General features: G+C 47.0%; 3 protein-coding genes across 3 annotated transcripts in view; 2 read left to right on the top strand and 1 right to left on the bottom strand.

The window, feature by feature from the left end:
* The first annotated feature begins 8,770 nt into the window (after positions 1-8,770).
* LOC124526626 (5-beta-cholestane-3-alpha,7-alpha-diol 12-alpha-hydroxylase-like) lies at positions 8,771-10,574 on the top strand. Its single transcript, XM_047099706.1, has 2 exons — positions 8,771-8,836; positions 9,424-10,574. The coding sequence occupies exon 2, from the start codon at positions 9,537-9,539 to the stop codon at positions 9,969-9,971; it is 435 nt and encodes a 144-aa protein (XP_046955662.1). The 5' UTR covers positions 8,771-8,836; positions 9,424-9,536; the 3' UTR covers positions 9,972-10,574.
* Positions 10,575-11,426: 852 nt separating this feature from the next.
* LOC124526704 (5-beta-cholestane-3-alpha,7-alpha-diol 12-alpha-hydroxylase) lies at positions 11,427-13,157 on the top strand. Its single transcript, XM_047099828.1, has one exon. The coding sequence runs from the start codon at positions 11,427-11,429 to the stop codon at positions 12,930-12,932; it is 1,506 nt and encodes a 501-aa protein (XP_046955784.1). The 3' UTR covers positions 12,933-13,157.
* A 438-nt stretch (positions 13,158-13,595) lies between these two features.
* The window catches only part of ACKR2 (atypical chemokine receptor 2), a 42,366-nt gene continuing 30,959 nt past the window's right edge, over positions 13,596-25,002 (bottom strand). The window contains exon 3 of the mRNA XM_047100285.1: positions 13,596-19,036. Within this exon, the coding sequence (XP_046956241.1) occupies positions 17,847-19,007 (1,161 nt within the window). The 5' untranslated portion in view covers positions 19,008-19,036 and the 3' untranslated portion in view covers positions 13,596-17,846. The remainder of the gene's footprint in view (positions 19,037-25,002) is intronic.

The following is a 25,002-nucleotide window of genomic DNA, read 5'->3' as shown; positions in this document are numbered from 1 at the left end:
GTACTGAAAGCTTACAGATACCATACCTGTGAAAAACCACAGAACAAAGGAGACCTCAGATGAGCTCCAAGGTATGTTTGTTTCTAAGAGGATCCAGAAGAAGCTCACAAATGGACACTAGTGAATGGTCCACGAGCACTGAGAAGGAAGCAGTGAGCCTTACCCTACGACAGATCACTAGGAAGGATGAGCACACAACAAACGCTCCCATGATTTTCTTCGGGAAAAATGGAGAAAACTGCACTGAGTGCGACACAATTATGGGAGTTTTGGCTTCAGAACAAGGAGCCCTCAGATACCTGATTATTTAGTCATGGTCTTAAGGAAGACCATAAGGAAGGTCTCTTATGGCTCTGACCAGTGTTTTGATTCAAAACTAAAGAGGAGAGGGATAGTCTATCATATTTACCCATATATTTGTACTGTTTCTATTGTTCTTCCTGTTAAACACACAGCAGCAGGCAAGGTCAAGGCCATGTCCTAAGTGACTCAGCCAGTAGATACAATCAGCCACTTTTAGATTCATACAATGTGTTACTTACACAAACAGCAAAAGGAAGAAAGAGTACCCAAGCATGCCGGTCTCCAGCTCCTTGTCCCATACACCAAACACAATGACACCAAAACAAAAGGGGGCTCGATGACTGCAACATCCGTGGTGAGGAGCCAATTTCAGACTATAGCTAAGCAGTCACAGTATGCAGTTACATCCAGAAAGCCTCATGCCTCTTCAGAATCTTAGCGGCAATGAGAAATTGTCTCATGACAGCCTCCCATAAGAGACAGGGAAGGGAGTGGGAGATGGGCTTGAAGGCCAATAAAGCTCCTCTCATCCTCTCATGTTCTAGAAGGATCACAAGGTGATCTGCCATGGCTCAGAGTAGCTGTAGTTCAAGGCTTTGCCTGCATGGACTACACAGATATGTGAAAACTTGCCAGGGCATGACGGTGGAGCCATTCCCCTACAACTAGACCTCTCAACTTTTTTTTTTTTTTAATTTTTTTTTCAACGTTTATTTATTTTTGGGACAGAGAGAGACAGAGCATGAACGGGGGAGGGGCAGAGAGAGAGGGAGACACAGAATCGGAAACAGGCTCCAGGCTCTGAGCCATCAGCCCAGAGCCCGACACAGGGCTCGAACTCACGGACCGCGAGATCGTGACCTGGCTGAAGTCGGACGCTTAACCGACTGCGCCACCCAGGCGCCCCTAGACCTCTCAACTTTTACACATAAAGATTCTCAGGAACATGAGCCACCATGTAAGTCATCAGATGCTCTAATTAGTTGTAATGCTAAAGGCCTGGATCAAATACATTCCATTTGTCTTAGGCAACATTAGACGAAAGTGACTGTGATAGTGATACACAGTAGTAGAGCCAGGCCCACTAGAGAATGGACCATAGTCAGGCTCCTCATGCAGAGCCAAGCCAGCTAAATGTGTCATTATTCTAAGTGAGGCAAGAGATACTGGCAGTGGCACATACCCCACCTAAACTGGCCAGCAAACAATCCAGGTAGTACAATCTCCATTACCACTCATGCTAGAGAATTTAGAACAATCAGTATGTAAGGGTTAAATTGTACTGTAGGGCTAACGCTTAGCTTGAAAGATAACAACTTTGTTTTGACACTGAAGGTCAAAAGATAACAACCTTGCTTTTACTCTTGTAAATCATACTTCATACTCTTGTGAATCAGGCTTTACCAATGAAGGAAACAAAAGCTCAAAAAAGAGCATCAGAGACAAGGTCAAGGAGATCCACTGGTTGCAACTTTGCAGCAGAAAGTCTAAAATAATCACCTCATTCGATAACTGTTTCTGACATATCTGGCAACTGTTTCTAACTCATCTGGGAACTGTTTATCTGTTCTGTTCCCAGATAATGATAAAACGATGTGATCGGCTTTAAAAACTCTGTACCCAGGCTGTTCGGGGCCGCACTCTTATCAAGAGTGTTGGTCCCGATCGGTCGGCCTTGCCTCTCATTGTAATAAACTTTGTTGCAACTGTCACTGGTGCCCGTAGCATTCTGTTTCAGGAGTCGTGTGGATGCAACAAGTAGTCTGTGAAAAATGTACAAAAAGTCCAACAATAACAGGATAAGGCTAAAGGGAGGCATTTCAATGTCCAGAAAGTTCATCTTATTCTGTTGTTTCTTGCTGAGAGTATTTCTTTCTGGAGTCAGTGGCTGTTGGGAGATTCTGAGAGTCTTTAAATTAGGATTGTTTGTTGGTCAGTAGTCAGATTGAGGGTGGTGATGGTGGAAGCTTGGGTTAAGTTGGTAAGATATCCTACAGACAAAAGCTAAGAGATTCATGGTCCCTCCCTCTGCCCCTGATTTCCCAGGGTCTAATTCTTACCAACCAGGGTTGTCTCTCTCCTTACACGGCCATATGACCATTATGACTAGTCTCTGCAACAATCACTGCATCTTTCCCCAAATTCTCTCCATATCTAACCCACACCATATGCTTAGACTCATCCCTAGTTAGCTCAGAAGTTCCTTTCTTTTATAATTTAGAACATTCTAGAATATCTCCCACCCCCTGACATGTGGGCCATGCCAAACACCTTAGTAGTTTTCACCTTATAATTCATGATCATTATGATCATTATCTATAATTGTCCAAATCCAGCAAGCATGGGTGGGGTGAGGGGATACACTAAGTTCCAGTCTCCAAGTCCCCAGCTCTTTTTTCCTACTTTCAAATTCTAGTAGTCCAGTTTTCCAGGGATAGGCATAGGAGGGAAAAAATAGAATTATATGGGTTATTATGTGGTTTGGGTTTCCTGCAGCCAGTTAGGGCTTTCTTCCACTCTTGAACCTCATAATTAGACATTATGCTTGAATGGGAGGTACTCTTTTAGGTAATTATCACATTTGGAACCCTAACAGACTATCTTAATTTGTACACCACTAAAAGCTTAGGCTTGATTGTCCAACTATCTTTTTCAGTTTTTCAGAGTTCACTCTCTTTTTTAACAGCACCTGCTTCTTGGGGATGATAAAGGTCATGAAAGGTCCAGCTAATGTCCCAGGTAGTTGTCCACTATTGTACTTTTATATATATATATATATATATATATATATATATATATATATATATATATTTTTTTTTTTTTTTTTGCAACGTTTATTTATTTTTGGGACAGAGAGAGACAGAGCATGAACGGGGGAGGGGCAGAGAGAGAGGGAGACACAGAATCGGAAACAGGCTTCAGGCTCTGAGCCATCAGCCCAGAGCCTGACGCGGGGCTCGAACTCCCGGACCGCGAGATCGTGACCTGGCTGAATTCGGACGCTTAACCGACTGCGCCACCCAGGGGCCCCTATACTTTTATCTATAAAAGTACCACTATTATCTTATTGGGAGTGTTTGGGGAAGCTAAATATGGAACATAGGTCATCTAAGAATCTTTGAATGGTATTGTCCACATATGCCTTGTGGAAAATGGTAGTGCCATACCCTGAAAGGATGTCTACTGTAGTCTATGCCCAGCAGTATTCTTCATATGAAGGTAGGGAATCCATTCAGTCTATTTGCCAGGACTTGCCAGGTCCAGTACCCCCACTTATGTGCTTCAGAGTTTCGTTTCCTATTCAACTGTGTGGCTGGCAGTCCAGCCATATTTGTCAAGCTTCTTCTTCTTCTTCTTTTTTTTTTTTTTTTTCCCCTCCGAGAGAGAGGGAGAGAGAGAGAATGAGAATGGAGGATAGGGACAGAGGGTGAAAGAGAGAGAATATTAAGCAGGCTCCTGATTCCTGCTTTTACGGTTTCTTTTCTGTTTGTAGAACTTCCTTTAGCCATCACTTTAGGGTAGGTGTGCCAGTGACAATTCTCTTAATTTTCCTTCATTTGAGAATATGCTGATTTTACCTTCCATTCTAAAGGATATTTTTACTGGCATAGAATTCTGAATTAACAGTTCTTTTCTTTCATCAGTTACCTGATAAACTTTGCGCCACTTGCAAATGATTTTCACAGTTTCTGGTAAGAAATCCAAGGTCATCTGAGTTGTTTCTCTATATGTGATATGCTGTTTCTCTCTAGCTGCTTTCAAAACATTTTCCTTGTCTTTAGATTTTTGAAGTTTGATTACATTGTGTCTGGACTTGAATTTCTTTGGGTGTATCCTGTTAGGGGTTTGTACAGCTAATTTTGATGAAATCCGATTTACCTATTTTTTCTTTTGTTGCCTGTGCTTCTGATGTCATCTACATGAAACTGTTGCCAAATCCAATGTCATAAAGATTTTCTTCAATGTTTTCTTCTAAGAGTTTTATGGTTTTAGATCTTGTTTAGGTCTTTGATACACTTTAATTTTTGTATGTGGTGTAATTTCATTCTTTTGCATGTAATATCCAGTTTTCCCAGCACCACTTGTTGAAATGGTGTCCTTTCCCCTTTGTCTTGGCATCCTTTTGGAAAATCAATTAACCACATACATGAGGGTTTATTTCTGGACTCTCTATTCTTTTTAAAAAAATTTTTTCAACGTTTATTTATTTTTGGGACAGAGAGAGACAGAGCATGAACGGGGGAGGGGCAGAGAGAGAGGGAGACACAGAATCGGAAACAGGCTTCAGGCTCTGAGCCATCAGCCCAGAGCCTGACGCGGGGCTTGAACTCCCGGACCACGAGATCGTGACCTGGCTGAAGTCGGACGCTTAACCGACTGCGCCACCCAGGCGCCCCTCTGGACTCTCTATTCTATTCTATTGGTCTTTATGTCTGTTCTTATACTAGTACAACAGTGGGGTTTTTTTTACTATAGTTTTGTAGTTTTTCAAAGTCAGGCGAAGTGGATCCTCCAATTTGGTTCTTTTTCAAGATTATTTTGGCTATTTGGAGCCCCTTGCAATACCACATGAATTTGAGGATCAGCTTTTCCATTTCTGCAAAAAAAAAAAAAATGCTATTGGAATCTACAGATCATGTTGTGTTGAATCTATAGATCACTCTGTGTAGTATTGACTTCTTAACAATGTTATGCCTTCCTCTCCATGAACATGGAATGTCTTTCCATCTTAATTTACAGAAGTGTAATTTCTTTCAGCCATGTTTTGTATTTTTTTTTAATTTTTTTTTAACGTTTATTTATTTTTGAGACAGAGAGAGACAGAACATGAAGGGGGGAGGGGCAGAGAGAGAAGGAGACACAGAATCGGAAGCAGGCTCCAGGCTCTGAGCCATCAGCCCAGAGCCTGACGCGGGGCTCGAACTCACGGACCGCAAGATCGTGACCTGAGCTGAAGTCCGACGCTTAACCGACTGCGCCACCCAGGCGCCCCTGTTTTGTATTTTCAGTATACAAGTCTTTCACCAACTTGGCTAGATTTTTTTCCCTCAGTATTTAATTCTTTTATATGGTATTGTAAATGGAACTGTGTTCTTAATTTCGTTTTTGAATTGTTCACTGCTGGTTCATAGAAACACAGCTGATTTTTGTGTTGATCTTGCACCCTGTAACTTTGCTGAATTTATTAATGCTAGTAGTTCTCTTGTAAATTCTTTGGAATTTTCTATAGATAGGTCATGTCATCTGTAAATAGATATAGTTTTTGCTCTCCTTTTCCAATTTGGCTCTTTTTATATTTTTCTTATCTAATAGCTCTGGCTAGAACTTCCACTATACTGTTGAATAGCAGCAGTGAAAGTGGGTCTCCTTGTCTTGTGCCTTCTGATTTTAAAGGGAAATTCTTCAGTCTTTCACCATTGAGTATGAAAGTAGCTACGGGTTTTTCATAAATAATCTTTATCATATTGAGGAACTTTTCCTCTGTTTTTAATCTTCTAAAATATTTTATCATAAAAGGATGTTCAATTTTGTCAGTGAATTTTCTGCATTAATTGAGATGATCATGTAGGGTTTTTTTCTTTCATTCTATTAATATGTTGTATTATATCGATGTTGTATTCAACCACCCTTTTATTTCTGATATAGACCCCACTTGCTTATGGTGAATCATCCTTTTAATATGCTATTGTATTTGATCCGCTAATATTTTGTTTTGAGGATTTTTGCATCTATGTTCATAAGGGATACTGGCCTGAAATTTTCTTTCATGTGATGTTCTTATCTGACTTTGGAATCATGGTACTACTGGCTTCCCAGAGTAAGTTATAAGGTGTTCTCTCTTAAATTTTTTGTAAAGGTTTGAGGATTGGTGTTAATTCTTCTTTAAGTGTTTGGTAGAGGGGCGCCTGGCTGGCTCAGCTGGAGGAGCAACTTGATCTTGGGGTTGTGGATTTGAGCCCCACATAGAGATTACCAAAAAAAAAAAGCTTAAAAAACAATAAATGTTTTTTTTTCAACGTTTTTATTTATTTTTGGGACAGAGAGAGACAGAGCATGAATGGGGGAGGGGCAGAGAGAGAGGGAGACACAGAATCGGAAACAGGCTCCAGGCTCCGAGCCATCAGCCCAGAGCCTGACGCGGGGCTCGAACTCACGGACCGCGAGATCGTGACCTGGCTGAAGTCGGACGCTTAACCGACTGCGCCACCCAGGCGCCCCCAAAAACAATAAATGTTTGATAGTGTTTGCCAATGAAGCCATCTGGTTTAGGGCTTGTTTTTGTTGGGATGTTTTTAATTAGTGATTTAATCTCTTTACTTGTTATAGGTCTGTTGAGATTTTCTATTTCTTCTTGAGTCAGTTTAGGTTATTTGTATTTCAAGGAATTTGTCCATTTTTTCTAGGTTATCTAATATGTTGATGTACAATTATTGATAGTGTTGACATAAAATTATTAAAATGCCCTTTTATAATCCTTTCTATCTCTGTAAGGTCAGTAGCTATGTCTCCACTTCCATTTCTGATTTTCATTATGTGTATCTTCTCTCCTTCTTTTCTTAGTGAATCTAGCTAAAGTTTTTTCAATTTTGTTGAACTTTTCAAATAACCACTTTTGGTTTCACTGATTTTCTCTATTCTCTATTTATCTCTGCTCTAATCTTTATGCTTTCTTTCTGCTAGCTTTGGGTTTAGCTTGTTCTTCTTTTCTAATTCCTTACTGTGTAAACTTAGGTAATTGACTTGAGATATTCTTTTTTAACGTAAGCATTTATAACTATAATTTTACCTCTGAGCACTGCTTTCATTATATACCATGATTTTTGGTATGCTGGTTTTAATTTTCATTCATCACAAGGTATTTTGTAATTTCTGTTATGATTTATTCTTTCAAGAAGAAAGCTTTAGGAAGCTTGCATGTGGATTCTTTCAGACTTCTTGTGTATCTTTTTCCCTTATGATCTGGCTATGTATCCTTAGTACACCACTGTAATAAATCTTGGAGTACAACCGTATGCCAAGTCCCATTAGTTCTTCTAGGGACTCTCTGAATGTTAGGGTGGTCTTGGAGCTTCCCCATAGGTTGATGAGGATTAGATTGCTTAATACATGTAAAGCATCTAGCATCTTGGCTCATGGTAAATTCTCAAAATAAGAATAGTGATGTTTATAGTCACAATGGGGATGACCAGTACAGAGACATGAACAGGATAGGTGCTCAAGGTCAATCAATCCAATTCCCATCCTATCCCTCCATCTTCTCCCACTATATTCCCTCATCTAAGTCTCTTAGCAAGTGCACAGCCCAATATCTTTATAATGGCATCTCACTGCTGGCAAGTACCTCAAGTTTAGCTTCCTGTTTTACACAGCATAATAGTAAGGCCCAGAGAGGTAAACTGAAATGTCCTGGGTCATGTCATGAGTTGGTGACAAAGTTGTAACAAGAACCCAAGTTTGCCCTTTAAGTCCCTCATTGACTTCACTGACACTTGGTATATGTGATACAGACTAGGAGTAAAATAATTAACCTGGGGCCAGGCTGTCAAGAACCCAGCTGCTGTGGAGGTATTTCCTTCTCTTCCTAGAAAAATAAGAAACCTTGAAAGCTAGGAATTAAGAGAAGCCATAAACAAGTTCAGCCCAAAATCAAATGAGACTACTATTTGATCTAAAGGCAGAGTGAAACAATTTCCCCCCTGCATCTCCATTTCTACAGTACTGTTGTTGACTTCTGGGGGTGAGGTAGTGGGCAGGAAGCAGGAGGCACCGAGGGAGCAGTGAATACCATCAAGCATTGGAACAAAGGGCAAACAAGAGGCAGAGAATAGCCAGTACAGCTGCACTAAATAAAGAACACCCCAAAAAGAATCCCAGTATAGAAACCACAGCAGGTGAACGGAACCCTCCAATGGGTGCACGATTGCTCAAAATTCTGGGCCATATATGGAACGAAAAGACATGAGACCAGACTGGACCAGAGACCCTCTCGAGCGCTGTCTAGAGGTCTCAAACCACAGCCCACCACCCCTGCCCACCACGGAATGGGCAAACGAGGTGTGCAAGAAAGGAGCACAAAAAAATGTTGAAGGACAGCCGAAACAATGCTCCTGCCAGGTCTCCGGGGTGAGAAGTCTCAGGAATACGGACCCACGTGGCGGCTACGCTCAGCGAGCTCGTCGGTGGCAGTGAAGGAGGCAGCCCTTGTCCGCACGCCTTCCCCCAGCCCCACGCCCTTACTGACCAGCTCCGCAGACGAACTGACAGCCACACAGCACCTCTACGTGAAGCCCAGCCGACGGACGGACAGAGAGCGCCTCCGCGCGGAGAACTGCCCACACACCACCCTACAGACTCCGTCGCAGAGACTGCAAGGGCGGAAGTGCGTCACCGCCCCTCCCGCGCTTGGGCCCGCGCCCGCTCTAGCACGCCCGGAGGCCATCTCTGCGTGTCGTTGGTCCTTCCAGGGCTCTGAGTTCACCTGTGTAACTCTCTGTCCCACCCTCCTGCGGAGCTGCGACCCTATTTGGGAATGGTGAGGCGTGCCGCTGGGCTCCTGGGGCTTGCTCTGGGTAGCTGGCCCCCGGCTACTCGGGAGGGTTGTGAGGGCAGCCGCATAGGCCGATTTCGCTGGGGCCGGCTAGCCTCTGCCCTTGGCAAAGCCGGTGATCGCTGCCCTCCATCAGACCGCCCTTCGGTGGCTATAGGTGGACTGAACCAGCTGGCGTGAGAGGAGTTGAGTGCAGCGCGATAGGTTAAAGCCCAAATTTGCGCTGAGACTGCCCAGTGCTGAAAACTCCTCGGCTTCCACTGAGCCCTCCAGCCACATTGGCCCCGAATGTGTGTGCACCCCGTTCCTTGGAACGGCGCTGCTACAGTACGTTGGGCGGCACACCCCAAAAGCTCTCAGACCTTCACCTGTGGCACCACCACCATACAACACGCATTGACCAGACTTTGCCTTCCTCCAGGCCTCCATTTAATTACCACCTAATCAGTGTGGCCTTCCTGACTCCCCACCCCACTTTCCGCTCTGCTCCTCTCATTTGCTGCCTTTAACACAATTGTAATCACATACTTCTCTGGGCAATGATTTAATATATTTTTCCCTTCCTTAAACAGGTACTAAAGGTATTTGGCGACCGCTCCGTGCAGGGAGACCACCGGATGATACACTCTGCCAGCACCAAATACCTCATGGGGGATGGCTTGAGGACAAGGATCTCAACAAAACCATGCTGGACAGCCTGTCCTTGGTTTTACTGGGGCCCACGGGCCAGAGTCTGGATGCTGGTTGCTGGCGTGAAGACGGCCTCTTCCACTTCTGCTACAATGTGTTGTTCAAGGCCGGCTACCTGAGCTTGTTTGGCTGTACGAAGAACCAGGAGCAGGACCTACTACAGGCAGAGGAGTTATTTGTCCAGTTCCGCAAGTTTGATCTCTTGTTCCCCAGGTTTGTTTATTCCTTGCTGGGGCCCTGGGAGTGGCTAGAAGTGGCCCGGCTCCGGCGGCTCTTCCACAGGATGCTCGCCGTGAACCACCACCTGGAGAAGAATGGCATAAGCAACTGGATCTCCTACATGCTTCAGTGTCTGAGGGAGCAGCAGGGGCCATATCTGTCTCATTCAAAGTTGGTTATAGCAGAATTTCTGGCAGTAGGTGCCAAGTAAATATCTGTTGAATGGATATATGGGACTGTTCCAAGGAGGGAGGGAATGAAATGAATCAAGGTAAGAATGAATGTAACATGGTGCTGCCATCCATTAAAAACTGGGGAACAATGTTTAGCTTATGCATGTTGGCCCACAGACAATTTCTGACTGCAGATTCAGGCTGGGGAGAGTGGATGATTCTGAGTACTTGCTGTGGTTTCCCTAAGCAATCAGAGAGGACTTCATGGAGGCACAGTGTGGACATTTCCAGCTCCCTGCAGAGGGGAATGGCACAAGGCAAAGGGAACTCAAAGCTCATGTGGAAATCAGAGGAGACAAAGTCCCTGTTTGCCAATCAATTAGGAAGTTAAAGAGTAACCTGAGGTCGCTAGAACTGGTTGAATTGAGTCTGAACCTCACCTTATTGCAACAATGGCCTTAGAGTCAATGGCAGAACTTTCTCCTTCCTGGGCCTGCTGGCAGGGACCTAGCCTGACACCTCACAGAAGGCCCCCAGTAAATGGTCAGCTCACCTCACGCAAGCCAGGACAGCAGTGAGAGAAAGTTCCCACTATACTCTGAGACTACACCCTTATCATGAAATAAAGTGATTGGTTTGAAGTCCTTCTCATCTCTGACATTTCATAATTCCAAGATTCCGAATCTGTCTTTCTTGCTACCCCTGGCCTAGTTTGCACAAACTAGGCCAGGGGTAGGGCTCCAGTCCAGAGGCTCAGGGATGGTAGTCTGAACCTCTGCTTTAAGAGTCATCAGTCTGGGAGGCTCTCTGGGTCATTTAATAATGAGGAACGGACAGGATGTGAAACTTTTCTTTTTAATTTAATTTAATTTATTTATTTAGAGTGGAAGAGGGGCAGAGAGACAGGGAGAGGGAGAGAGAGAGAAAATCCCAAGCAGGCTCCGTACTGTCAGTGCAGAGCCCAGGACAGGGCTCAAACTCGTGAACCATGAGATCATGATCTGAGCCGAAATCAACAGTCGGACACTTAACTGACTGAGCCACTGAGACACCCCTAAATGTGAAACTTAATAAATGAGTGTTGAATTTATGCTGAGTGAGGTAGTAAACTAATGAATAAATGAATCCTTGAAAAAATACAGGTGTGAATGGTCAGTAAATCGTGGGGATGGGGTGGGATCCATGAGAGCTTTGTAGATACCATTCTGGGGCTGGGTCTGAAAAGATTACAGCAAAGCCTAAAGCTGGTGAGGAGAGGCTTCTTTCTGGGCTTCCTTCTGGTCCCACCCCCTCCTTCCACACGACGAGGTTGCAGCAAGTGCTAAATCTAGGAGAACGTTTTGCTCCTAGGTACTGCCTTGCCAGGGATTTTTGGTATAACTTACTGCCACAGGGCAAGGTCCAGGTCCACCCCCAGCTTGTCAAGGTCTCTCAAAAGCTCTCTGGCACTTAGAGAACAGTGTGTCCAGAGCTCAACCTGGAAGAGCATAGCCATGGTGCTCTGGGGTCTGGTGCTGGGAACCCTGCTGGTGGCCGTGGTGGGGTGCCTGTGGCTGCTGGGGCTGTTCCGGCAGCGCAGACCCCAGGAGCCCCCTCTGGATAAGGGCTTCATACCCTGGCTGGGCCATGCCATGGCTTTCCGGAAGAATATGTTTGAATTCCTGAAGTATATGCGGGCCAAGCATGGAGATGTGTTCACAGTGCAGCTAGGGGGCCAGTACTTCACCTTTGTCATGGACCCGCTCTCCTTTGGCTCCATCCTCAAGGATGCACAGAGAAAACTAGACTTTGTGAAATATGCAGAAAAACTGGTGTTAAAGGTATTTGGCTACCGCTCCATGCAGGGAGACCACCGGATGATACACTCTGCCAGCACCAAATACCTCATGGGGGATGGCTTGGAGGATCTCAACAAAACCATGCTGGACAGCCTGTCCTTGGTTTTACTGGGGCCCACGGGCCAGAGTCTGGATGCTGGTTGCTGGCGTGAAGACGGCCTCTTCCACTTCTGCTACAATGTGTTGTTCAAGGCCGGCTACCTGAGCTTGTTTGGCTGTACGAAGAACCAGGAGCAGGACCTACTACAGGCAGAGGAGTTATTTGTCCAGTTCCGCAAGTTTGATCTCTTGTTCCCCAGGTTTGTTTATTCCTTGCTGGGGCCCTGGGAGTGGCTAGAAGTGGCCCGGCTCCAGCGGCTCTTCCACAGGATGCTCTCCGTGAACCACCACCTGGAGAAGAATGGCATAAGCAACTGGATCTCCTACATGCTTCAGTGTCTGAGGGAGCAGGGAATGGCCCCAGCCATGCAAGACAAGTTCAACTTCATGATGCTCTGGGCCTCTCAGGGGAACACGGGGCCTAATTCTTTCTGGGCCCTTTTGTTCCTCCTAAAGCACCCGGAAGCCATGCGTGCTGTGAGGGAGGAGGCTGCCCAAGTCCTAGGGGAGGCCAAGCTGAAGGCCAGGCCATCCTTTGGCGTTGAGATCAGCGCCCTGCACCACACGCCAGTGCTGGACAGCGTGATGGAGGAGACGCTGAGGCTGGGAACCGCACCCACCCTCCTCAGAGTGGTGCACGGTGACCATATGCTGAAGATGGCCAGTGGACAGGAGTACCTGCTCCGCAGTGGAGACATCGTGGCCCTCTTCCCTTATCTTTCAGTGCACATGGATCCTGACATCCACCCGGAACCCACTGCCTTCAAATACGATCGCTTCCTCAACCCCAACGGTAGTCGCAAAGTGGACTTCTACAAGTCAGGCAAGAAGATCCACCACTATACCATGCCGTGGGGCTCGGGTGTCTCCATCTGCCCTGGGAGGTTCTTGGCCCTCAGTGAGATGAAGCTTTTTGTCCTGCTCATGGTCACATACTTTGACCTGGAACTGGTGGATCCGGATACACCTGTGCCACCTGTGGACCCCCGGCGCTGGGGCTTTGGCACCACACAGCCGAGCCGTGAGGTGCGGTTCCGCTACCGCCTGCGTCCTGCCAAGTGAGCTCCGCCAAGGGGGCCGCAGGCCTGGCCAGGGAGGCTCCCTTAGGGTCTCCGCCTCCTCTCACCCCTCTGAAGCCCCACCCTCGCCTCCGGTTCTGTGATATCTCCTATCTGTGTCCTAGTCACCTTCCTTGCTCTCTGGTTTTCCTCTAGCCACCTGATGGGCTTATCTTTCTCTCTTGAAACACTGTCTGTCACCGTGGGTTCCGCAGAACCTTCCTCTCATATGAAGTCCAGGGGAAGGGGGGGAAATCTGGGGGAAACTTAGTTGGGGAAATGATGGCATAGCTTGACGAGTCTTGCCGTACAGAAACCAGTCATCATGAGTAACACAGTGTCCTGCAAATGTTAACCTCCACCCTCCCACCTCACTGTATTATCTTCCTCAATGCTTACTCCACATCCTGTGGAATTCAGGTTCGTCCAAAGCAATACGAGGCAAGCCACATGTGTAATTTTTAATTTCCTAGTTGATACATTTTTTTAAAAGGTAAAAAGAAACAGGTGAAGTTAATGTTTATAATATACTTAACTTAGCCCAATAGATCAAAAATATTAGCATTTCAATATGTCAATATAAGAACATTAGTAAAATATGTATTTTTTAGTAACATTGGGACAAAATATATATATAAAACATTAGTAAAAAAATATATATATATATATATTTTTTTTTAAATTTCTTTTTGTGTGTGTGTTGCCTTCAAAATCTGGTATGTACTTTTTACCCTTGCAGTGTATGTCACTTCAGACTAGCCACATTCTAGTGCTCACCAACCACATGTGGCTAGTGGCCCCTGAATTAGATAGAGCAGGTCTGGAGAAACGCTGCCTTTCACATAGGAGTTATTCAAGGCCCCCCCACTTCAGTGCCCTTGTCTCCCCTCCACACTCCCACCTCAGGGTGGTCTCAATCCCTCCTGTGGTCTCCACAACCACAGCTGAGTTCAGAGCTCTCTCCTACTTCCAGACCCTCAATCTCCCCGCTGGGGTCCCACAGCACCTCTGACTCAGTTTGGCCCACACAGAACTCAGCATCTGTCTCCCCACCTCTGTCCTGAACCACCTCCTTCTCCGGATTACCCTGCCTGCCTCTGCTCAGGACACCACCACCCACCCCATCCCCCCAGGACAGATCTGGGAGAAACCGGATCTCCTCCCCACTCTCACCCACATACAGTCAGGCCCCAGTTCTGTCAGTTCAACCCTCTGTCGTGCCTCCGAAACTGTCCTCTTTTCCCCAGCCCCACTGCCATTCCTATGACTCAGCACTCTGCACACCAGGCCTGCCTGGCCCTCTGTGCACCCAGCTGCCAGAGACCTTTCGCCAGACCTTTTCCCTGTCATACTTTCACTTTTCTGGTTCCCCATTGCCTCCGTGCACCTAACATTTAAATTTTGCCACAGTTGATCCCAAATGTTCAATCCAGTGCAATTCAGCCTTACCAACTTTCTCCAGTGGAACTGCCTGGAAAGTACAGTTGCTTGCTTTTTACTGCCAACCTGGAGGCCTTCCTGGATCTCACCCATTCCAGCCTCTGGCCAGAAATGGGCTCCCTCCCCTGAGGTTCCCCTGACACAGCTTGTGTCCCAGCACATCTGTTACTTGTTGTTGCTCTCTGTTTCCTGCTTTCCTCCTCCTGCCCCCTCCCCCGGACTGCAGCCCACAGGGCTTGGTATCTTATTACTTCATCCCTGACCCCCAATTCCCTAAATGGAGATTAAATGATAGAAAATTGGCTCAGTCTCAGCTACTTTACTTCATGTCCTCAAATCATTCCTTCCCCTCCCTGGCCTCACTCAGCTTCCTGGCATGTGAAATGGAGACAGTCCCACTGCCAGGCCTGCCTACCAGGGCTGGAAGTGCTGCTACCAGAGCCACAGCTGGCTGATGGCAGGGCCTGGCTGTGGCTGGGGCTAGGACAGGAGGAGCAGTGACTGGGAGCTGGTGTAGGGTCCTGGAGAAGGGAGGCTGGGCAGCAGAGACCCCCTGCAAGGATGCCTAGTGGGGCTTCTCTCCACTCACCTCTCCCAAATCTGTGACTGGCCTCCTGCATTTTTTTGAGGCTGGCTGTTCTGCCCTGAGTTTTGCCAAGATAACAGGCTATTAGAGTAACTCAGGCAAGGGCTGGGGCTGGGGCTGGGGCTGGGGCTGGGGCTGGAGGCAGGAGTCTGTCCCCACTAGCTATGTGACTGTGGGCCAGAGTCTGCCTTCCTCTGGGTCTAACTGCCCCCAAATGACAACCTCTGTCTAGAGCCTGACAGAGCTCTGACTGCCTTGGAGAAGCCAGGATATCCTAACCTATCCCACAAGGGGCCAGGAGCACAAGAAGAGACACACAGGGAGAACAGGGAAGGGAGAAGGGGACTGAGAGGCTGGAAACCACCATGGAGAGCTTATCAATGACCTCCCCACACAGCCAGGCCCTGTGCCAGAGCAGGTATTGGGATACAGGCAAAGATGCAGGGCCTTCACACACCTCCTGGGCACTGCTCAGGTGCTACACCCCCTCATTTTCCCTATACCCAAAGAAATCTGGACCAAGGGCCTGGCCTGTCAACAGGCTGGGGGGCAGGACTGAGGGCCCAAATCCATTAAGTCAAGACCAAGAGGTCTCAACTGAGAGTGATCTCCCAGGAACTGCATGTTTGAGGGTATACCTGGGACCAAGGGAAGCCTCAGTGGGTCAGAGGTGTGGGGTGACTACAAGTATACCGTCCCACAGCCCATAACAACAGGCCTCCCAGGAAGCAGTGAGCACCCAGGATTATAGTGTGCATGTAGGGGCCAATGCCCAGCTGCGGGCACAGGAGGGGCCCATGGCACCTGTAGTCCTACGCCACTTGCATGGGGACTGGACACACTCTCTGCAAGGGCCACCCTTCCTTCCCTAGCAAGGACCTTGAGGCAGTAGGAAGATTGAGACCCCCAAGGATACATCTAATCACTACCTGTCCTGACACAACAGTCCTGACCCCCAAATCCTCATTTCTGCACCAAATTTTTTCTCCCTCAAAGAAAAGCCCACTATGTGTATTCTCTAAGGATAGCTTATAACAAAGTAAGATCAGAGATGGCATGCCAAAGGTGGAACTGCAGGTACCTGGGAAAGAAAAATATTTTTTCCATAGGCAGTAATAGCTGTAAACCCTCAAACCACATTTCACAGGGTAGAGGCAGAGCCATGCCTGTCCCTCTCCCTGGGTCAGCCAGGGGAAGAGTCCATCTTGCCGCAGAGTCTGAGGACCAAGAGAATCCTGGGAGCTTTCCTGGAAAGGCGTGAGCAGTGTAGCCAGTGAACTAGGCCTTTGGGTGGGCAGATGGAGAGCAGCAGGAGGAACCGAGGTGCGGACTGGGAAGTAAGGTCAGGATGAAGAGGTCTCTGTCCTGGCCTGGGCTGTGAGAGCTCAGCTCCAACTTGCTTCCTGACCAGTGCCTTCTGTGCTGTAGTCAGAGCCCTCGCCATGGTCAGTTGCAGTACATGGCAACTAGGACAGTGAGAGGGACCGAGGGGTCACTGGTGGCCACCCTTTCCCCTGCCCCTTGGGCACCGGCTTCAGGGCACTTCTTATATACCTGTTGTTTGCAGAGCACATACCCACACTTACACAGCTAGAGAAAGACACATAGGAACACACAGACACAAGGCCCAGGGGACACAGTGACACATTCATGTCAGATCCACATAGCTATATGTACTATGCACAGCCCACACAGCAACACAGACATGTGCACATAGACTACACGCACACACATCTGCCAGTGCTGGGGATAAGCCCTGCTAGGTGTCCCTTGGCTGGCATACCTTATCCCATCTCATCTATGCATCATGGATACGATGTCAGAGACTCTGGGTACCTAGACCCAGTTGTTACAGCTCAGGCTGTATCTCACCAGTCAGGCTGCTATGTGGGCAGGACTGAGGTCCCTTGTGCACCAGATTTCAGGAGCTCCAAAATAGAACCCCACTCCCCCACATCCTCAAACAAATCACCACCTTCAGATACAGAGCTTCATTTCCCAGGGCACCAATAGAGCTCAGAGTCCTTCCTGACAGTGGGACTCTGGGGCCTTAGGAGAGACAGCTAAAGAACAAGGATGAGGGGACAGCTGGCTGAAAAAAATGATCCCTGTTACACAAGAAAGTGGGCAAGCACAAAACATAGAGGTGGGAATGTGTAAGAGACAAGGGGTTCCTGGTGTCCAGGAAGTGAAAAGGAATGACGGACTATAAGGGTAAGATGGCGTATGGGATTCTACGTGTGAAAGCTCCAGCCCTGAAGCCAGACAAAAAATTTAGACTTGATTGTGCAGGCCCCAGGGACACTTGAAGGCTCCAGAGTGGGGCATGGGAAGCACAAGAAGGAAGAGCCTCCTGGACTGCCATGTTCACCTGGCATCCCACCCGCTGACTCTCATGTTCCTGGGAAGTTCCCCAGGTGGGGCACTTCCAGGCCCTCCGGCTTGCCAGACCCTTGGCAGTGCCATCAAAGCTGTGACATTAAACGATACTGCAACAATATTTTCCCAGCTGAGCTACAGGGAAGAGGGCACACTGGTGGGTGGCAAGCCTTGGACTACTCTGAGGAAGACGGCAGTGATGGCTGAGGGTGGGTGATCATGCTGGCTGCTGGGAGCAGATTAGATGACAGGACATAACATGATGATAAGAAGCACAGAGGTCAGTTAGGACACTACTGTAGCGATTCATGCAAGAGACTATGATTTCCTGGAAGGCAATAAAGAAAGTGAAAGGAAGAGACAGGAGTAAGTAAATGCTGCTGATGGTTGAGAACTGAGAACTGACCACTGGGTTTGACAACATGGTCCATGAGGCCCTTGAAGAGAGGACTTTGGGTAGATGCCCAACTGAGCTGGGTCCCATCCACTCTCACCAGACTGTGGTATGGCCACTCAGGCTTCATTTTCTCCCGTGTCATTCATGTCAGGGGAGTGCTCAGCCTGCCTCTCCCCAAGGTCATTCATGCCAGTCATTTCTTCTTGGGCAGTGAGCCTGCTACTCTCAGAACAGCTGGACAGTGGGGCCTGTGCAGGGCGAGGAGCCTGGTTGTGCCGGAGCACAGTGATGAGGAAAGCCTTCAGGTACCCGCGGAAGTGGCGGCTGGAGAAGGCATAGAGAATGGGAGTGAAGCAGCAGTGAAGGAAGGCAATGCTCTCTGTCACCTGCAGGGCATAGTCCAAGTGCTGGCTAACCTTGCAGTCCCCAAAGATTTGCAGGTCCAGCAGTGAGTGCAGAAACAAGGTGAGGTTGTATGGGAACCACAGCACAAAGAAGGCCACCACGAGGGCTACGACTATCTTCAGAGCCCGGCCCTGGCCTGGGGGCCTCAGCCTGACCAGCACAGAGCCAATGCGGGAGTAGAAGAAGATCATGACAAGGAGCGGAAGGAGAAACCCCAGGAGGTTCTGCTGGAAACGGAGAAAGAGCTTCCAGATGGTCCCGTGTCCTCCGAAATCTGCATAGCAGTTCCACACGCCTGTGGGGTTTTCATGTGTCTGCACAAAGACCATGTCAGGGATGGAGACAGCCAGGGCCACAGTCCATACCATGGCAGCCAGGAGCAGGCTTTTGGCCCGGGTCCTCAGTCTGTGGTGGGGCTGAGTGTGGACGATCTCCAGGTACTTGTCCAGGCTCATGCAGCTAATGAAGAAGATGCCACTGTAGAAGTTGATGGTATAGAGGGTGCTCACCGTCTTGCATAAGAAACTCCCAAAGACCCAATGCCAGGCCACAGAGATGCCCCAGAAAGGCAGTGTCACCACAAACAGGAGGTTGGAGATGGCCAGGTTCAGCAGATAGACCTCAGTCATCCGCCTGCGAGGCATGTACCGGAGCAAGACCACTAGAAGAAAGAGGTTTCCTCCCAAACCCAGCACAAAGATCAGGCTGTAGAAGACTGGCAGGAAGATTCTGCCAAAGGACATCACCTCATCCTTCCGGCAGAGCATGAAGGCCACACTGTCCAGGTAGTACTCGTAGTCATAGAAGGAGCTGCTGTTCTCAGAACTGGCAACCTCAGTGGTAGGCGGCAGAGGGGAGGCGGTGGAGGCCATGTCAGGAGGACACGCCCAGTTCTGGAGCTCTGTGGACCAGAGTACCGTAGGAGAGAAATAAGATGAAACCAGGCACTCTCTACCTCTCTCCAAACCCGCTTTTACTGCTGCTCTGGGAGGCCCAGCAGACTCTTCACATTGACCTCAGTACCTGTAGGTCAGCGAGGAAGAGCACAAGTGTGGGGAACCTGAGCCTACCACTTTAGCCATGCCACCCTGGGTGCGTAGCTTAACCTCAGATGTTCTCATAGTACTCACTTGTTTCATTATGGCTTCTCCTCTTTATTTTCCCCTTCATCATTTAAAAGAACTGATACGACCCAGTAATTGCACTACTAGGTATTTATCCAAGGGATACAGGTGTGCTGTTTTGAAGGGGCACATGCACCCCAATGTTTATAGCAGTGCTATCAACAATAGCCAAAGTATGGAAAGAGCCCAACTGTCCATCGACAGATAAAGAAGATGTGACGTATACACACAATGCAATATTACTTGGTGATCAAAAAGAATGAAATCTTGCCATCTGCAATTATGTGGACGGAACTAGAGTGTATTACGCTAAGTGAAATTAGACAGAGAAAGACAAATATATGACTTCACTCATAGGTGGAATTTAAGTTACAAAATTGATGAACATAAGGGAAGGGAAGCAAAAACAATATAAAATAGGGAGGGGACAAAACATAAGAGACTTTTAAATACAAAGAACAAACAGTGGGTTGTGAGAGGTGTTGCGGGTGGGGAATGGGATAAATGGGTGATGAGCATTAAGGAAGACACACTGTATTCTACTCCTGAAATCATTATTACACTAGATGCTAACTAACTTGGATGTAAATTTAAAAAATAATAAAAAATTTTAAAAAGAACTGATAATATCTTTCAGATTTTTCTTAATTACTTAGAGAATACCAATTCACCTATGTACTGTATCACCATACTTTTCCTCATGTGTGGCTTGTGATTGTTTTTTTTTTTTTAAAACAAATGCTTGTCTTCAGTAGGATTTGTTTTATCCATAAATGTCTAGTGTGCCCACTCTGGCTTTTAATTGTTTTGACCTCTGTCGCCTAAGGATTTCCCTTGCTTTTGTTATTTTTAAAATATTTTAAAATATTAAAAATATTTTATTACAAATATTTAGTTTTATATCAATATTTTTATTTATAAGTATTCAATATTTTTAACATATTTTATCCAGTATATCTAGGTTTGTAGCAGAAAGGTGTGAGCCATCACGTTGGGAGGCTCAGAACCTACTAAACCTTTCCATTCCTCAGTTTCCCCATCTGTAAAATGATAATGATAATAATAATAGTGCCTACGTCATGGGGTTCTTGTGAGGCTTAAAAATTATCATTCACTTCAGAGCATTTCACACTCCATGAAGAGTGCCCAGAACATAGTAGGCCCTCAGTAAATGTTAGCTTAAAATGTTGCTTTGTTGAGAACAGAGTCCATCATCTTTCCGCCAGCCTCTTCTCTCCTGCGTCTACCTGAGCGGCACCACTGACTCAGTCACCTAAGACTGAAACATAGGAGACGTCCCAGATTCCTTCCTCACTCCCTCACCACCATCCTGTGAGTCTCTACCTCCTTACTGCTTTTTGAAAATGTCCAACATTTCTAAGACTCATAAAAATACACACATGATATTCTTTTAATAGAATTAAAACAAATGAAACAAAAATACTTTGAAGGAGTTCAAAGAGATGAATGCGAAAGCTTGGGAATGATAGGGACAACATTCAAGATGGTGGCTGCCTGGGCGGAAGCCCAAAACATGGGATGAAGGCAGGTCAGTGCAGTGGTTTCCCCTCAGAGCAGTGGTTTCCCAGGTTTTAACTGTATTATTAAAAATAATTTTTGGGGCGCCTGGGTGGCTCAGTCGGTTGAGCGACCGACTTCGGCTCAGGTCACGATCTCACGGTTTGTGGGTTCGAGCCCCACGTCAGGCTCTGTACTGACGGCTGAGAACCTGGAGCCTGCTTCAGGTTCTGTGTCTCCCTCTCTCTCTGCCCCTCCCCCACTCATGCTCTGTCTCTCACTGTCTCAGAAATAAATAAACATTAAAAGAAATTTTAAAAAATAATAATTTTTAAGGGGTGCCTGGTGGCTCAGTTGGTTGAGCTCAGGTCACAATCCCAGGGTCATGGGCTCTGAGCCGCGTGTGGACCGCTTAAGATTCTCTCTCTCTCTCTCTCTCTCTCTCTCTCTCTCCCTCTCTCTCTCCCCCCTCTCTCCCTCTCTCTCTCTGCCTCTCCCCTCCTCACATGTGCATACTCTCTCTCTCAAAAAAAATAGAATATATAAAAATAATTTTTAAGAGAGACCTTCACATGAACCAGTGATAAGAATTATGCTCAATTCTGTTGTGTGTTCCAGGAGAGAGACTTCAGGTTCAACACATTAGACTGTTCACCAGTGAAGAAGAGGGTTTTGAAGGAGAGAGGTAGGAGATAAAAAAGAATACATGACTCTGGCAGCAATCATGCACAGCCTCCAGAGTGGGGCCTAGAGGCTGGTGACAATGGTTCATAAACCAAGAAATACAAATCAAGCCCACTTTATACCTTTGTGTTTTATTTTTTATTCTTTGATTAAAGTGAGGTTGAACTTTTTAATATGTTCAGTGCCAGTTTGTATTTCTTTTGTGAATAATTTATTGTTTTAATGGGTGGGATTCTCATTTCATAAGAGGTTTTATATGGTAACGATTTAGCTTTTTACATATATATGGCAAACATTTTCCCCAGTCCTTCCTGGAAGTTTTGTCTATTTTTTTTTTCCAGGTAGAATTCTGCAGGAAATATTGACTCAGGCCCTCAGCTGACTCTTCTAAGTATCCGCAACACTGGAACCTCACAGCTGATGGAAATATACAATGCTGCTGAGGCAGAACTTCTCCCAGGGAGTCCCTGAAGTCCTCCTACTCATTGAGCCTCTGCACCACCCTTGGGCTCCTGTGAAATGGAATCTGGGCCAGATTTTGGGAAAATCTCACACATGTCCTGTCCCCATCCAGGAGCTCAGCCTGGGCAGCTTTATATAGGGCTGGGCTCCTGACTGGCCAGAAACTTCACCCTGTGCCTTCCTTTCCTGGTTCTCCACTCCCCTCCTGTGCATCTAGGGCCTCCGGTCCCTGAGCCCCTCCCTTTCCTGGGCAGCAGTAAGGACGCCCCTAGCACATGGCTGGTGTCAGGAGTCCATGAGCTGCTGTGGTGGGAGGAGGGAGTACTCTTCTGCACTTGGAACTGATTAGGGATTATTTTTTTAAATATTTATTTTTATTTTGGGAAGAGTGCAAGTGGGGAAAGGGCAGAGAGAGGGGAACAGAGGATCAGAAGCAGGCTCTGTGCTGACAGGCTGACAGTAGGAAGCCCAGTGTGGAAATTGAACTCACAAACTGTGAGATCATGACCTGAGCTGAAGTCAGACGCTCAACCACTGAGCAACCCAGGTGCCCCTTAGGGATGATTAATCAGAAGTTGTCGCTAATTAAATATCGGCTCTTCTGGTCTAGCATTACTGACGTTGATCGTGACCTGGCTTCTCAAAGTCCCTGCTTTAATAAACAACCAAGTCGGATGACTGCTTTGATCAAAGCCAGAGGTCAGGGTCAGCAGGCTCCAGGCTGGCCCAGGCCACCTTTACAAGGCTCCTTCCAACTGAAACACTGTTCCCTTCCCTCTCGGGGCCTCTGGCCTCCTGATCTTTCACTCTGGGAATCTTTCCAGGTCTTCTTGACCTCTGGGACCACCAGCCCCTCCCATAACTCTCACCAATAATGCTAACAACAATGACAGCATCAGGGAACACCCCCATGTGCCTGTGATAATTGGTCAGGCACCTTCACAGCCACTATGACCGGCCTGTAAGGCAAATCAGGAAGGAACTGTCAGCCCCATTTAATCCAGGAGGGGATTACTTTTCCACAATCACATAGCTGAGCTGTATCTGAATCCCAGGTTTTAGACACTAGGAACAGTGCCTTGACCCTGGTGCCATCCCATCCCCGTCCTCTGTTTTGCCCTATCCAACAGTCACCAAAAGGGGCCACTTGAGAAATGTGTGATTTGGTCTCAGGAGATCCTGACTGCCCAGGATACTGCCCTCAGTGGCTGGTCTAGCCTCTGTAGACTTCACTATTAATACCCCCAAGGCTTTACTGAACCTCTTGTGAAACATAGCCTCCCTATGGTCAATGGAATAATGGCCTCTCAATGATATCCACATTCTAATCCCTACCTGATATGTCAAAAGGGACTTTACAGATGTGATTAAGGCAGGCCCAATGTAATCACAAGGGTCATTATAAGAGGGACGTAAAAGTGTCCAAATCAGAGAGTGAGGGTGGAAACAGGTCAGAGCGATGCAGTTATAAGACAAAGAATGCAGGCAGCCTCTAGAAACTGGTAGAAGCAAGGAACAGATTCTTGCTGAGCCTCCAGAAGAAACGTAGCCCTGCTGACCCATTTTAGACTTCTGACCTCTAGAACTTTGAGATAGTAAACGTGTGTTGTTTTAACCCACTGAATTTGAGGCGATTCGATACAGTGACAATAGGTAATACACTTCCTGTGACCCTCTCTTTTCCCATCAGTCTCTCAGACTGAGGGAGTGAGTGAGCATCGCATCCACCTCCTTCAACTCACAGGTGGGGAACTTGAGACTCAAAGAAGGGGAACAACTTGTACAAAGCATACAGTGAGTGATCAGTGGCCACACTGAAACATGACCACCATGTTCCTGACTGCCCTTCAGGTCTCTGTTAACTGACCCCTACCTGTCCCTCTGGACTCACTTGATTTTTTCTTTTCTTCTTTTCACTTTTCCTTATTGTATGAATTCATTTGGTGTATCCAGCAATACCTTGAGAGGATTAAATGAGGGTATCAGTTATTCACATCCAGTATGAATTAGCAGTGTGAAGTTCTGCAGTGGAACTTTTGGGGGAATCTAGGAACTACCTAGAGAGGGAGGATTTAAAGAGGAGGGAGAAGGGCGAGGTGAGCAGAGCTTCCCGTACACTGAGGACAAGGGCACAAAGGCAAACTACACCTTGTCTCTGGAGCAGTAACATCATCCTCTTTGTGACTTCCTGAGGCTGCTGGCCTGGACTGGCACCAGCTTTGACTCAGAAAGAATGTTTGGCTGGAGAATAATGTCTTCTCCTGAGGATCAAGGGCTCACCTCCCAAGGCCTCTCAGAGAAGTCATAGTTGAGGCAACAAGAGAGAGGATATTGCCATGTCCATCTAGACAAGAAGGCAGCCATGTTAGTTGAGCTCCTTCCATGAGCTGAATACTCAGATGCAATTTTCTCTTTTAATCCTTACCATAGTTCTGGGAAACAGTACTGTTAGGATTCCCATTTTCCAGATGAGAAAACTGAGGTTTGGAATGGTGAAGTCCAATTGCCCACGGCTTCAGATCAGCAAATGATGGACCCCAGGTTGGATGGCCCCCACAGTACAAGGTAGAACGGGTGACACTTTCCCTCTAGCTCTCCTTTCAACACGGACCAAACCTGAATTTGAAGGATGGGCCTTTGGTAGGGGGACTTCTGACCTTAGCAACCAGTGGCAGAGAAGATTCAAAGTCATTAATGTGCTGAGGCAGCTCCCACAGGCTCATGAGAGCCAGTTATACAACATCTGGGAGGCATCCAACAAACAACCATGAAATTAACCAATTCTTCATTTGGGGATGAGTTGGTAGCTTGAAATTAGTCATGGTGGGAATATGTACACCGCAACAAATGCTACGAATTGGAGCTTCCTCTCCTTGCACGTGGCCTCCACCACTACCACTACCACTGAGAGCTGGTTATGAAACCTTTACTGGCATACCCCTGATCAGGACCCCATGAAGCCTGACCTAATCCTGCCCATTTCACTATGTCCCTGTCTGTGTCTCCCATCACTTTTTCCCCTCCACCTGCCACATCACCCCATGGCTGCCCTCCTCTCCAGCCAAGAACCCTTGGAGAC

Source organism: Lynx rufus, unplaced genomic scaffold (genome assembly GCF_022079265.1).
Source record: "Lynx rufus isolate CCGP_SWC_20201006 ecotype Redwood Valley unplaced genomic scaffold, mLynRuf1.p SCAF_5, whole genome shotgun sequence".
NCBI classification, from domain to species: Eukaryota; Metazoa; Chordata; class Mammalia; order Carnivora; family Felidae; genus Lynx; species Lynx rufus.
The sequence above is the reverse complement of the archived record's forward strand: the minus strand, read 5'-3'. Positions and strand labels throughout refer to the sequence as shown.